Below are 16,912 nucleotides of genomic sequence, written 5' to 3' on the forward strand. Positions count from 1 at the left end.
TACCGTAGGGCACATGAACAGATAACAATATAAAACATTGCAACTTGCAAATAGGGGAACCGACAAAGCCCCATTAGTGGGCAAAACAAGAAGTTAATACACAAATAGACACGCGACTCGCGTAACAGAAGCGCTCTAATCAATGGGCACGTGAACGTAGTAACCTTGCAAAACACAGGGCATTAACCAATTATATACATACAGTTATTAACTATACAACATGAATGCGTACACAATGGACAACAAATATCAACCTGGTTAAAGTGCTTCAAAAGTAATCAGCCACTGTTAACTACGACCGGAAAACCAAGCAATTGGATGAAGTGGACTCAAGAAATGAACGAATTCATCCTCTATACCACTGTATCATCACAAAACAGAAAACAGAGGNCCCATTAGTGGGCAAAACAAGAAGTTAATACACAAATAGACACGCGACTCGCGTAACAGAAGCGCTCTAATCAATGGGCACGTAAACGTAGTAACCTTGCAAAACACAGGGCATTAACCAATTATATACATACAGTTATTAACTATACAACATGAATGCGTAGCATGGACAAACGATCCTTACATTCGGTCGGCATCGATTGTTTTGTTTTTGTATTTTGTTCGTTTTTGGCGCTCATTTTCTGTTACGCACACGCAATGCTATTTTTTATTTTATTTTTGTCCTAAATTCCGTTAGACACGCTCAATCGCGTCGGGAAGCATGGTCATTGTCACTTTGACTCCACCATATCTCGAAAATGAAGTCGTTGACCCAATGTTTTTAATACAGTATTTGATTCCTCATTGCAATTAATGGAAAATGGTGAATTTTATTCAGATTCGAACATAAATCTGTAATCCAAGTAGAAAGAGGCTTCACTAACGCAGTGTCTCAATTACTTTAAAATTCGATAAGGGCGTTATATTTGAAAAAGGAAACAATCTCGAATTTAAACAATTTTATTGCATTGAAATTATTTATTTAACTAATATTAAAAAGATTAGTCAGTCAAATGCATAGAACTAGCCTAACCTATACCTGTCAAGCATTAACATCATATAAAATTAAAAATATAACAAGAAAATTCTGTGTCTCTTGAGAAATTGCAATAAATCTATAGCAACGAACTATTCAAGTTTCTAATTTCTACTAAAATAACTTCATCGAGAAATATAGAAATTCATTTCCCAAATTACGCATTATAGGCCTATGAAATATTTATGGCAAAGAGTAGATTACGGTATTCGATTCATTTAATTTTTATAATTAGGAGAGTGTATTACTTAGTAAACCTGACTGTTTGTCTCTTGGGCATAACGTGTTTAAATATATCTTCGATTTTAGTCCGTAAAAGTAGATATAAAATAGAATCACGTGATACATCTATCTTTATTAACGAAATGTAAAGAATATCGGAGAGCATTAATATTTAAGAATTAATATCCATCGTGATCCTGCTATATATATCATATATACTTATAATAAGTGTTTACTAAAGTGATCAATTTAATATTTTAAATGATTATCTCGTAGAATTTTACGCACGAATTTCTATATACGCTGATTTAAGTTTATTATTACATATGCAATATATGATGCAAAATATTAAATATTTAAATATATTTTTACTTTTATTAACTTATAACTAAATAAAACTCTTGTGCATCAGAGTATAAATGTAATTTAATAAATAACTTTCTTATTATACCATCGTAACTTAATAATTGTATAACGCATTTAAGTTTCTTAAAGTAAAGTAAAAAATATTGAAAATTAAAATATTATAGAAATGAATTTTTTGCTGGAATTCAATCTAGAATTTGAAAGTTTGTATGTTAATATTGATATAAACGATATAATAATAAATTCAATATATGCCGAATAGATAAGTTTCCGAAAATCGAAAACTGTTTTTTTAGTAGAACGAAATAATAGTTATGTCACTATGAATTTAAAAAATCATTAATGTGAAATAATTACCAAAAAACTCTAATTAACATCGTGTACAAACTTTAAAGTCTATACACAATTCAATTTCGATATTTACGCGATAATAATATGACGATTTAAGAAGAGTCGAAATTTTTCCTCGAATATTATTATAAACATCATTACAATAAAATACAATTAATTACTAAGGAACATAAAAATGTTGAATAAAATCTATTTTCAGCTGCTTTACAAATAAAATAAAATCTCGGGAAAACGATCATAAAATAATATTAAATGGAAATCATTTAAACTATATAAAATACGTTGAAGATATTGCCCCGTTACGAAAGAAAATGTAAAAAATTTTATCAAATAGCGAACTTGAGGTGACAGTAAACTAAATCACAACCAAATTAATGATTATTGGTAAAAATCAGAGAGCAATAGACTTTCCTCTCGATAGTGAAGTTGAACGAATAAAAAAAATCTACAGCTACATATTAATCAATAGTGTTTTAAAGAAATTAAAACACAAGTGATTAATGTTAAAACACTAGTGATTAGTTCTTAAAAAATAGAACATTGATTTATAATAATATGATCAACTATGAACAGATTAAGATTATTTCTCTACATGAGAAATAATCTTAATCTGTTCATAAACCCAAAAAACCCAAGATTCAAATGGGGAATATCAAGAATTCATCACTGCGAATATATAAATAACTGTCTGGCTTAACTGAAAGTATAGAAGAGTGGAGAGAAAGTGTGTGTGTGTATATATATATATGGTGAACTCGACTCATCGGAAACGGAAAAGGATCGTTCGATAGGTAGAAATGACTATTTGAATTTGAAAATTATAACTTAATTAATTATTTGTAATGAAATGTCTAATTCTGTTTTAATTTGATGTTTAAATTATGCTAAATAAATATAACCGACAAAGAGTAAATATAACAACATTTGAAACTTATAAGTCATATTTTCATTACGAGTTTTCGGAAAATGTAGCCATTTACCATAAATCTCAAGTTAAATTTTAATGTATTAATATTCATACTTATATAAATTTTGTTTATTCCTTTTACGTTAAAGTAGTTTCAATTTAATTTACGTTAAATGATTAATGTTTGTATAATAAGTGAAGAAAATAATAATTATATGGTATCATATTGGTTGGATAATAGATTTTTGCCGAAAATCCAAATGGACAAAGTATCTAAACAAAACTTTTGATTTTAATAGAAAAATATTAAAAATCTAGTGAAATTGTAAAATGAAATGTACTGAAATTTCTCAGTACATTTCAATCAATTCTCCTTTTTATTTTCGAAGTAACGCCAATTAATTTCAAAAAAGTTTTTGATACGTGCATTTTAATATAATGTATTGATAATTTTAACTTTATCAAACAAAAAAATAGTTTAGATTATTACCGAAAAAACTGTAGCCAGTCTCTAATTTTAAGATCTAACTACTCATTTAAAATAATCTTTACATTTAAAATTTAATTTGTATTGTCATTCCATTTTTATGATTCTGTCAACGGTTAGTTTACAAAAATAAGATATTAATATTATTATAATATATTGCATTATATTTATCAATTAACAAATCACTATGAACAAAATAGTAATAAAGACACTTTTATAAAACAAAAATATATAAATAATCTATGCCTAAATAACACAAATTTGATACTAAAAATAACACAGATGTATTAACTAATTGGGTTAGAAAAAGATAAAAATATAATGAATAAATATAAAAATATCATTGTCGGTATAATTCACTTCATTCTAGGCAGTTTTACCAACCTTCCTTAACGAGAATTCTCCCTATTTTTTATTGAAATTTCCCCTTTTCTCGTATTATTCTATAAAATCTTCTATCTCTTCCCATATGAAATTTTATCATTAAAATTCAGTCACTGGCTATATTAAAAATGACCACACAAGGAATTAAAAACGCAAATTAAATTTTAAAGTTGTTTTTGAATTAAACTTATTATCGAAATTTCAAAAGTGTACATAAATGTCTAATTAGCATCAAAAAAGAAGTGCTAAACACTGAAATTTAAAAAAAATATTGAATAAATAGACTAATTTCAGCTAAATTTTAATTGTGTAAACAGACTAACGTTTTGTTATACATCTTTGCATTGCTTACATTTCATCTACACTTCAGTAACTAGCCGATTAAATTTTTTTTATATCAGTTACGATAGAAAAAAATTATTGCTTCGGCATTAGATTATATGGAAACTCTAAGATTAAATTATCTAATTAACTTATGTTTGGAAACACTGGTTAGTTATCAAAATCCCTCATATTTCTCACTACATCTCTTTAAAAGTTTAAATCCTTATTAAAAAGTTTTAATAGTTTTAAATTTCTCCATCACACATCCTATTTTTTAAAAATATTAATAGAACCATGAAAATAAGTTTTTAGAGAAATAAATCTGTAAATTTAAAATTTGCATTTCTTTGAAGCACTCATTTGGATGGTAGTCTTTATAATTTAGTTAGCAAATAAAATTCCGAGTTATAATATATTTCACCTAAAATTAGTATTAAAGAAATAAAATGGAATTGTAAATTATTAAATAACAATTTTCTTTCAATTTCCAAATGACATTTATCAAAACTGAGGAGACACGCGAGGAAGATGCATAGTTTTATTCTCTGGATTAAAAAAAGAGGAAAAGTTACTAATGCAATTGCATTAGTAATTTTTTGTACAAAATCCGCATTCCTTATATTTCTATTCGTCCATGGTAACAATAAATAAATTAAGGTAAAAATTTCCCATGTTTTCTTAACATTTCTCTTTTTCGATTTAAACTTCAAAACTTCCCATCAAAAAGGAAATTTCTCTCAGGTTGGCAGATTCTATAGAAAAATAGTTTGAGAATTTTATATAGCCGAATGATTATACTATGACTATAACCACAGTCACAGTTTTCGGCTTTTTACTTCGTTTATGCTTTAAGGCACATTTTAACTGAGTTCCATATTTATTAAACTTAATTTGGACTTTGTCGTTCTACGCTTCTTTGAAGTAAGTTGCCCGAGGATGCAGTCTGAAATGTGGTCTGTAACGAAGATAAGATATCCTGCTGTTTGCCATCTAGTTATGGTTATTACCAGATAACCTTTCATACTGCTTGAATTTACTCGGCTTCTGTCTTTTTACCCGTGCAATTAGATAATGCTCGAAACAAAAATAATATTGACAGATTTTTATCTTTTCCATTAATATTTTTTGCAGAACCTTACACAAAAATATTTTTGCAATTTAATGCATTAAAAAATACATCAAATTTCAAAAAATATCATCTAAGATGTTATATCTTATTCCAGTTATATTAACAACTTGAATTAAAATTTTAACAAAATAAATATTAAAATTAAAAGAAAAATTATACTTTAAAATAAAACCATATATTAAATATGTTTTAAGTAAAGTATTTATTTCTATCCTCTATTATCCTATTCCCTCTAAAGCCTACATACTCCTAAGACATCTACGAAGTTACTATCTTAGGATTATGTAGGAGTTCATTTCCGCTCATTACATTCTCCTATTAAAAATATTCACGATATAGCCACAAAAATTTATTGTAAGGATTTTATGGCATCAAAACAAGCATTTATTAATTATTTCTTTACAGTTTTTTTAAACAATAAGAAATATTTCATAAAAGACATTACTGGAATTATAAGTCACGCATTAAAATCTGACAAGAATTTAACTATAATAGCAAAAAACCTTAAAGTAACTGAATAAAATCTGATTATCTTTAATTTCTTGTATATCATGTAGTAAACAAATTTTATTTTAATTTATTTATTATGCAGTTTTTATATTATTATATTAAAATCTAAGTAGGAAATATTTAAACAGTGATTATAGATTAGACGTATTTATTCGGATTTTTTAATTCTATACGTAATAAAACAATTTATAAAGGATATCATTGCTAGTATTAAAACTGATGAAAATAAAATATTCAAAACGTAGGAAATTAATAATAATTAAACATATATGTGTTTCGTTGCAGCAGTTTTCAAGAAGCAGAAGTAAATCCAACTGAATTATGCATTTAGAACAAATCATATTAAAAGTAGAGACGAGAAAATATTAGCCAAATATTTTTTTATTTTATTGCATTTTATTTTATTTTCATTTTAACTTAGGATGAATAAGATATAGTGTATATCAAGTAAGAATAATTTAAGATGTTCTAAATATATCATTTATATATTAGTTTTACTGAAAGATTATTTGACTTAAGAGATTAATTAATTAATTAAAATTAATTTATTTTAGAAAAAAGTTATAAAATTTTCTATCTGGAAAATTTTATAAATATTTAAAAATAAGAAAAAAAGAAGAAGCAGTAAAGGAAAAAATAATGAAAGGGAATTCGGAATTTTTAATGATTTATTTTATTTTGTAACAAACATTTGGAGAAAAGTTCATATTTATCTGAATTTTATGCAAAATAAAAAGAAAGTGGACATGAGTAATATTTTACTTTAAGAATAAATTTATTTAATTTTATAATATAAATATAAATATATAATTTTTAATCCAAAGTCATTTAAAGAGATCTTAATGCTCCAAGAAAATAATTCCTAAGCATATTTTATACAATATAAAACAACACATTTGAAGTTTTTCAGAAAAATATGATAGAAATAAACTTGACTTATAAATAGTAAACAACTTATAATAGAATTATAATGCAGAAAATTAAATTAACAATGAGGAGAAAATTGATGCAAAACATACACTTTCTCTAATTGCAAAATGATTTTAAGTAAATACATTAAACAGAAAACATTTTAAAAATAAATTAATAATATAAATAATAATGAAATAATAAATAAATAAATAATAATATAAATAAAAAAAATATTGAAATAAATTTATAAATGAAACATAAAGCAATGTTATAGAAAATCTGAACAGGTGAAATAATCAATTGTTTTAATTTTTAAGATACTTTCACGATATCATCTTCAATTGTCGTCTAAATACCTAATTCATGCTTCCTCAACATTGTTCTCTAAAAAGTATCTAATATAAATGATAAATTTTATTATCATTTGGGACATTATTTATTCTAAATAATGTTCCAAATGATAATAAGGTAAATTAGGTATTTAGACGACGATTGAAGACGACGATTTATTCTAAATAATGTTCCAAAAAAGTATTTTGATAAATACTCATTTTTGGAATATCCAAAATCGAAAAGTTTGTAATAGAAAAGAAAACGATAAAAATATTTTAAAAATAACAGAAATGAATGTATTTTACATGCTGGAAAAAAGTATTTGCCAGATTCGCTAGAAAATTACGTATAGTAAATATCTATGGAGGAAATCAGTCTTAAAATCTGCTACATGATATTTTCCTTCTTATTCAAAATATGTAATAATTCTTCACACGAATTGTTGCTATGCTCATTTTTTTAAAATACATTAATGCAGCAATTTTTTCTTAATACATATTTGTAAGAACACTTTCAAATCTTAAATTGCTCACGAGTATTGTATCGGTATTCATGTTTCTGAAGAACTTAAGTGATGGAGTTACTTAAAGTCGTACATTCGTCTTTAACGGAATATAAAAAGAAATTTATAGAGATCTTCAAAAGGAAAAAAGCTAAGATATAAAACCATCATTTTGGATAACGGCAATGAAACTCCTGTAACTTATGACATTTTTATTTACGTAAATTGAGAAGTCGTTGATAGTAACATCACTATGCAAGTGAAAATTGCTGTCCATAAAATGTTCCAGCTACAAGCTTTCATCTTAATTAAAATCATTGCAATGCAGCTCCTTGTAATGCAAATGATTATAATTGAAATAGATTAGTGGAGAAGAGTTACAGCACACGAATATGTATAGAAATAACGTAACCTTTCGTATGTAAAATGTAAAATAGTGTGCAATACTTTATGTTAATTTCAGATTTAATTAAAGTCATAGTCTATTCATTTCTTAAATCTTTCTACTCCACCATTTTTATCATCGAATCTTGGACTGTTACTAAAATTCTAAACGCAAACGTTGATTTTTGCTTTCGATAAAACAATTTCACTAATAACTTGCTGATGGCAGAATTATCTTACGTTTGAAATTGCATATTAAGCAATCTTAATTATGGGAGTCTTACAATTTAAGTTATATTTAATATTAAATATCTATATGCATATACCGTAAATCGGTTTACGCATATTATAAATAATATTTATATATTATATTATATTTTATTGTGTAGTCAGTTTACTTTTTTTAATGTTCTTTAGAGAATTGTGTATAAAATTTGATATGTTTTATTTCGATACGTCGATATATTCTTGTAATAAAGTGTTGAAAGTCGCGCATTTATTATATTACGTATAACACAATAAACGCTGTACACCAGCTATCCTTAATAGAATTAATTGTATTTCGAGGGTAAGTGGTACGACATGTTTTCTAAAGTAGGTTAAGTTCACTGTATAAGCACTCTATCCGAAATTCAGTACTAAAAATAAATTTTACGAATTTTATACTGTTTTAGTATTTAGAAATCATTAGAAAGTAGTTAGTTGAACACGTTGTATTCCTTCGTTGTATTCCTTCGTTGTAAGGGATTACATTTTCAATTTCTAAATTTAATTAGAAAATTACAATAAGAATGTTTTATAATTTTATTTATCAAATGTTAAATATTTAGAAATGTGTTACGATTTATTAAAGCTCTTATTTAAAATCGGAATGTTTCTCGCAATAAAGATGTCTGAATTCACTAAAACATGCCATTTACTTCGTAAGATAATACATTAAATTTTAAGATCGATCTAATTTTCGTCATTAAATTTTATAAATTTAGAAATACTTTAATACATTTAAATGTAAATAAAGTATATAAATTGTATACATTATCTATACTGTAGTTTCAGAACAGCATAAAAATATTTACAGTAAATTCTTCTTCACTTATGAAATACATGAAAATTTTGATGAAACATTTCGAAATAACATATGAAATATATAATTATTATAATTTAAAATAAAATTAAAAATGAAAACACTAATTTTTCAAAAAATGTGACCATAAAAGATAATTTTCAAGTGACTCTTAAAACTCATGTTAATGCTGCTGTATTATTGGTAAGTCATAGTGACAGATTTTATAGAACTTTTCTCAAATAATATATAAAATATTCTTGATTAACATGCTTTTAAAGGGGAAAATGCATGTAAATTGAATTATTAAAAATTTCTAAAACTTCAGACAACTTAGGTTCTTTTTGATTAAAAATAAATAAATTGAATCAGTCGAATGTCTGACTTTCAATTTTTATTTACACATGTTTAAATTTTACGATTATTTTTTAAATTAACAAACACGTTATTAATTCTTTTGTTATAGAATTTAAATCTGTAGTTATACAGCAGTGCATATCATAAATGGATATAATAATAACTACGGTTACAAGATTCTTCAGTTTTCCACGTGGTCGAATCGTGAATGAATTCATTAATAATTGCACAGAATGCTTTCTGGCTATATTCAGAGCAATATTTTACAGAAATTATATTTATAATTATGCATTCTGATTTGATTAATATCTCAATGTATAATTATAATTTAATATTAAAATTTTTACGTGCATCATCGAATTTCCGAAGAGAATAGAAAGATACTTATTCGAAAAATAATTTGTTACATTCTGCTCGGTCACCCCAGTATAAATATTTTATAGAGCAATTCATCTTCCGGACACAATAATGGCAGATATATCTGCACACATCTATATTTTATTGAAAAACAAATTTAGTTAAGAAATTTTATTTAGGTTTCCTTTTTCTTTTTTATGTTTAACTACACAATTGTGTAGCGGTAGACAAAAACTGTTCGTACAATATCAGTGAAAGTTTGAAATAAAATAGAAGAAGAAAATGTTTAAAGTTGTAGCAATGTGGGAATTCCGAAATTCGAATTTTTTATGTCTAAAGCCTATCAATTATTTTTATCTAGATTCGGCAAAATTCGAGAAGATACTATTTTTTTCCAAAAAAGGAAGTTTAAGAGGACATTTTCTGTTATTCCTGCCATTTTCTTGTTGCGATGTTTGTCTTTTTTCAATTTAAGAAGGGTGTTTCAACCTGCATCTTTCAGATAATACTATTATTCGGTCGAATTACGACGACAGAAATGAGCGAAAAGGTTGTCTCGCTACTGTTTTACTTGTACAATGTCGAGAAAACATCATTTTTGCTGTATTAAGCTATCAAAATTAATTATGTCACTTGCAAGGCATCATACATTTTTTGTCTCTAAGAAAAGGTTCCATAAAGGAGGGAAAACAATTACGAGATATAATTAGATTTTCATCAGAATATTCGATAAATTAATGTTATAACACGATGACGACGTTTCTTTCTTTAATTTTACGAATTTCTAAACGATGTTTTCAGTTTATTATTTATTATTCTGATAAAAATACAAATCACGAACATTTCTCTAATTAAGAAGAATCTACATACAACCTCGTGTTTTTTCACAAATAAATTATTATTTTACCAATTTTGCGTCAAAATATAATTTTTTTTTGGACCTTTTAAATTTCATCTTTCATTAATTGTGTTTTATCTAAATAATATGGAATTATTCAGAAACTTGATCGATTTTCTTTCTCTTCCGTCCACATTTCCTCTTACTGAGGTCCGGATTTCTAAAAATAGCCGGAGCGCGTGGGTTGCTAGGCAACCGTCGGCCGTACCGGGCATGCGGTGACAGCCATGTTCAGTCAATGTACCGAAATAGCAACAAAATAAAACAAGTCTGTTTGCCACTCATGTTGATTTGCTGTAAAATCCATTCTAATAGCATATTTAGTAATGGCGTCAATTTTATAAATAGATAAAGGATTTCACTTAAAATATATATATATATATAATAATAATAATCTCGTGCTTCTTTTCAAAATTATTTTTCTTTGTTTAATTTGTGATGGTCACGCATAATTACGTTCAAACGACTCAATATCCTGTGTGTAATTTTTCAATAACAATTTCAATACGGATATTCTAAATAAATTAGTTCAGCTTCTAAAATATAAAATATTCTTAATCTAAAATTGGAAATTTTCCAGATATATATATCAATATATATATTAAACATAAAAAATAAATTTGCTAATTATTTTATATTATTTTTTAATGTTTGGTAATTAAACGCGTAAACAAATTTTTATTTATTCACATTTCTTTGACTCTTTTTAAAGATGCTAATATTTAACGANGAAGTGCTAAACACTGAAATTTAAAAAAAAATATACAAATATTCTAATTATTTACAAATTTATTCACCGAATTCTTCAGTTTTTCTTTGGTTTTTTCGTAAAATATAGCCTACATTAATTGGTGAAATATCAACGTATCAGTTTACGTTAAAGACATTGATTATAAATTATATTAAATAACGATAACTTGCATAATTCTTTAAGTAAATCTTAAATAATTCTAAGGATTAAAATTTCGAGATTAAAGTAGGATTAACTATTTATTTTAGATTGAAAAGTTACTTACCGTTGTCTTTTCCAGGCACTGCAACAGATGGTGATGCTGTAATTCAAAGATATCTTCCTGTAATTCTTCCACTTCCAGACCTCTCTCTTGAGCTGCCAATCTGGCTTCTGTTGCTTTTTTCTTGCTAACAAAAGCAGCTCCACTTGTAGCTTTTGCAATTCGAATTCTCGCCATTCTCGCTTTCTATAAATGAATATTAATTTATTGAAAATATACGTCCGTCTATCAACCTCGACTAAAGTATTAAATTATTCATCTTTATAATGATCTAAACATATATATATATATATATAATTAGGAAAANCTAGTCACCCGAGTGTCTGTTGGATCATCTGCTATTGCTGTAAGAAGTTGAAGATGCTACTCTAAAATTCTTGAGATGTAAAAGTGACTTTGCGTAAACTACACAAGAACAAGCCTCTATTATCCTTTCTTGATTGTTCTGATATCCGAGGTGCATTTTTTTCTCACTGTAGTGTGATTTGTATGTAGCGAGTGTGATTTAAATATCTAGTCATACACAAAGCTTAAGACTTAGCTAAATTTAATTAACAAACCGGATTGTTCTCAACAAAATTAAATTTTAAAAAATCAAATGAATCAAACAAATGTATTTATCTATCAAATGGATTGATGTTATCAAAAATTTTCGGCTTAATTTCTAAGAGTGCGATTTTTTTCTTGCCTTAATCTTATTCACTATCGACCTGAAAAATTGCTAGTAAAAACACAAAGAAATAATAAAAAAAATCATTATTTTCCTGATCAATAAAGTAAGCTGATTGTACAAGACGAAATGTGATGAAAATTTGGACGTATCAAAGATGTGGAGTGTCGAGAATCACAGCTTCTTTCAAAGATTACGATCGCAAAGACACCATAAAACTTATTTAAAAAGTGCACTTAAAGGTAGAAATTTGTATCAAGCTTGCAATATCTTTAAAATTAACTCATATATATGCAATAAGTTGGTATGTATCAAATAGGAGATATTGTGTTATACGATGGAGTTCTCTGTAAAAAGACATGAAGTGGGCAGTGAAGATACTCTTTTATCTTCTTGTTTGTTCGCCTGGTTGATCTTGCAGTTCTTACAACTGTCATCAATCGTTTATCGTTCTTTTAACTTAAACCAGTATCCTTCGGTTTAAGTTTTTTAAAATGTTATCATAATTTCGATTCGAAAAATATGCTAAATTTCTGAAACTTTATTCGAACGATTCTGTAAATTTAATCTAATATTATTTAAACGAATAATTTGTAAAATAACTGTTTTAGTGCTCAAAGAGCGAAGGGAAAAATGAAAAATAAAGGACTATAACTTACTACACATATACATTAAGTAAAATATTTGTTTTGTTTTTTTGTGGAAAGTAAATAAACTTGCATGTACTGTATATGTTTTTATATATATGTATGTATTTATGTACAGTACAGGACATGTGTATATATAGGCCTAAGCATTTTACTTATATATCATATTATATATAGCTGTATGTATATTTACGGGAATAGATGTGTATGAAATACACTTATACAGTAATATATAGTATATGACTTACATTATGTTTTTAACTTATTGTTTAATATAAAAAATATTTTAAAAATTTAAGTAATTAAATATTTGAATTATTTATTACTACAGTATAAAAGAAAGCAAAAATTTTGTGTAAATATCAATAAAATAACAAAATTGCTGTAAAATTTCAAGTTAAACGTAATAAAAGTGTATTTGATTGCTAGATCTTGTTTAGGTTCGAATTGTAAATAAAAAACTAAGCAACATTACTATCGGGTTATACTTTTTAAATAAAATTTTATCATAAAATAGTGAATATCATAGTCACATAAATTATCAAAGTAATCAATAATCGATAATCGTTCGAGAAATTAACCGTTATCTCTTAATAGAACGATTTAGCTTCTATATCTCGAAGACAATTATCATTAGTGTCAATTTATAGGCTATTTCGTGTGATAAATTTTAATTCTTTATCATTGATTTTGGATTCGCAATAGAATTTGATATTGAAAAAACAAAATATAATCATAAATATTAATCGAAACATTATGTATTTTTTCATTTTGTAAGTTATTTTTTTGTGTTCTTTATGACGTGATATTGAAGAAAAACATGTTAAATATGTAAATTTCAAACGCAGTTTTAGATTTATTGCAAGTTTTTTACATGGACGTAATAAAAATATAATTTGGAATTTTTTTTTATTCGAATGGTTACCTTNAATAACAATTATAATTTGTATATGAATATAAACGAAGTTTTAAATTTGCATTTAAGTATAACATTATATAAGTAAAAATATTAATGTATTTTTTAATTAAAAATGTAAAAAACAATTTATTTAATTAAAATTTATCCGGATAAGTCAATTATATTTTTTGTACAAATATTTTCCTATAATTTTCATAAATTTGAAAAACTGAAGTGGCTAAACGACGTAATTACATCTTTTTGTTTTAGTATATACCGGATGCAGCAATATATATATATATATATGATTGAAAATGTATTAAAAAGGTGTAGCTAAAGACAACGTTATTAAATTAGGCCTAAAGAATTGAGAATTGTCAACTATTGACAAAATTAATCTCTTGACGATAATTAATTACAGTAACATCACAAATAAAGTGTAAAGTTTACGTTATTATACGAATAAATCGATTTATCTCCGAGTGAAAATAATCAACAAGTGAATTGCCACTCGACTACATCCACCATTTCGGTTTAGAAACGGTTTCTTTCATACGAGACAAGTCATTTATATAGCAGCGACCGGATGACATCTGTTGGTGATGTGAAGAAACTAAGTTTTTCACAATGGTCTTTCAAACGAGACAAGAGGAAAAAAATTCTTGCCATTCTTTCTCTTTGATGACTTTTCACCTTTTTTTTTTTTAATCGAATGACTCGACTCGGAAGACGTTTAAACTATTTAACAAATTTCCATTTACGTTAATTCGTTTCACTTAATTTCGTAGTAGAAAATTGTTAGAAAGAATAATTTAGAAAGATATAATCAGGAGAGATGATAATGATTTAAATGTTTTTATTAGTTATGTAATCTTGAAGGAAAATTAACCAAGGTCTTACCTTTTGCGCTTTTCTCTTGTCTGCCCTTTGATTCTGATGATATATTCTAGAGAAATTTGACACGATGACAGGAACTGGAAGGGCGATAACTAGCACTCCAGATAATGAACAAACACCTCCGACTATTTTACCAGTTATGGTATCTGGCACCATATCTCCGTATCTGTAAAGAATGGCAAAAAATAATATAAAGCGTTAAATCTAAAACGTGAGCGTTAAAATTCCATCACGTATGATCCTTTGTTTGTGATCATGATATTTTAATGTCGAATAAGCGTTAAAGATTATATGCACGGATGTTTGATAAGTAAAGATAATAAAAGTTTTGCAAATTTTCAGTTCCTTGATCAATTTTTTACACGATTCACGTTTACTACAGAACGATTTTTTGAATGCCCAATGTATAAAGAAGAAAGTATAAAAGTTTTAACTACATTATTCGAGTTAAGAAAGCGAAATTATCTAACTGAAAGAATAGTCATGAGTCGTTAAGCGTAAAAAATTGCTGCCACTGTCATATATCTTTTGAAAGACCCTATCTTTTATGGTGAATGACCCATCATTGTGACATATCATATCACCATTTCGATGGAGTGGGTAAAAATATACTATCTTACCCCAAGAGATAACTGAAAGATGTGCTAGAATATGAGAGACAACTTCTTCATTTTCATGACGTCCTACTTTGTGTTTTGTCATAAACTTAACTTGCCACAAATATGAACGATGTTATTAAGCAAATATTTGATATACAGCTTTTATAAAAAAATATTTTCTGTTTTTCATTTATGCAGTTTATTAAATATCATTAATATAAAATAAAATAGAACATAAATAGAATTTTTAAAATATTATAGGCCTAATATATTTCAAATTTTCTATAAAAAATAGTATAAAAATTTCCTTTAGGCTATTTCAGATATATTTAAGCAGTTTTTTTTTTTAAAAAAATCNCTATACGTAATAAAACAATTTATAAAGGATATCATTGCTAGTATTAAAACTGATGAAAATAAAATATTCAAAACGTAGGAAATTAATAATAATTAAACATATATGTGTTTCGTTGCAGCAGTTTTCAAGAAGCAGAAGTAAATCCAACTGAATTATGCATTTAGAACAAATCATATTAAAAGTAGAGACGAGAAAATATTAGCCAAATATTTTTTTATTTTATTGCATTTTATTTTATTTTCATTTTAACTTAGGATGAATAAGATATAGTGTATATCAAGTAAGAATAATTTAAGATGTTCTAAATATATCATTTATATATTAGTTTTACTGAAAGATTATTTGACTTAAGAGATTAATTAATTAATTCAGTTTGGAAGATCGATAGAAATAAAGAATAGAAGAAACCAATAACTCAGCATTTCAATTAGGAGAATAGATGAAGTAACACTTATTAAATATTTTTCTGCTAAGATTACGATAATTGTTTGTTTACTTTAATGCCAAACATGCCTGTGAATTCACTTTATATAATTTAATGCATAAATAATTTGCATTTAATGTTATATGCTATTGATACAGACTATCAAATTTAAAAACTTGTTTTAAAGATTTTTGTTTTATTTTCATTCTTGAAAGAACCTAAAATGTTTTAAAACTTTTTTTGTAACACTAAAAAAGTTTGAAATGGCATTAAAAACATTTTAGTTGTTCAAAAGCAGGTTTAGTCTACAGGAAAAACTCTTTCGACCATATACATTGTGCTGATGATAAGTGTTATACGTCGGATCAACTTCTTCGCCATTAAACTCAGCGACAGAACATTGCATCATCACATACCGAGCCTATTATCGTTTAGAGTACACAATCAGTGCACTTGTTTAATTCTTTTACACTCCATCTCTTCTATTAACTCCAAGATGTTTGATCAAATAAAAGCGTTTAAACTTTACAACACTAGAACAATTGTCAATGATTAAATATTAGGAAAATTAAAATCCAGTTATATTTTGGAAATATTTTGAACTTTTTTCTTGTAATGTTATGTATACATTTTGCTAAAATAATGGTTATGACATGTCGTTTGTAACATCTGACGACAGGATGTTAGTATGACAACGACTGTCGTACTTGTCAGGTGAGTAACGTTGACGTAATGTAAATTTTGAATGTTTCTGAGCTTGACATTATAGTAAATATCATTAGTTAATTCATTTTAATAAAATTTTAGCGACAGAAGTTTTCATTAAGAAATATCGTAATATATATAGGCCCTATATATATATATATATATATAAGGTTTTAAGAATGTCGACT

General features: G+C 26.0%; 1 protein-coding gene across 1 annotated transcript in view; it reads right to left on the bottom strand.

Annotated features, from left to right (window-relative positions):
* LOC111636773 (potassium voltage-gated channel protein Shal-like) overlaps positions 1–16,912 on the bottom strand; it is a 194,835-nt gene that overhangs the window by 19,482 nt on the left and 158,441 nt on the right. The window contains exons 2-3 of the mRNA XM_023382103.1: positions 14,642–14,804; positions 11,530–11,712 (exon numbers count right to left, since the gene is read on the bottom strand). Of these exons, the coding sequence (XP_023237871.1) occupies positions 11,530–11,712; positions 14,642–14,804 (346 nt within the window). The remainder of the gene's footprint in view (positions 1–11,529; positions 11,713–14,641; positions 14,805–16,912) is intronic.

Source organism: Centruroides sculpturatus, unplaced genomic scaffold, assembly GCF_000671375.1.
Source record: "Centruroides sculpturatus isolate CEXI.00-Female unplaced genomic scaffold, Cexi_2.0 scaffold630, whole genome shotgun sequence".
Classification (NCBI taxonomy): domain Eukaryota; kingdom Metazoa; phylum Arthropoda; class Arachnida; order Scorpiones; family Buthidae; genus Centruroides; species Centruroides sculpturatus.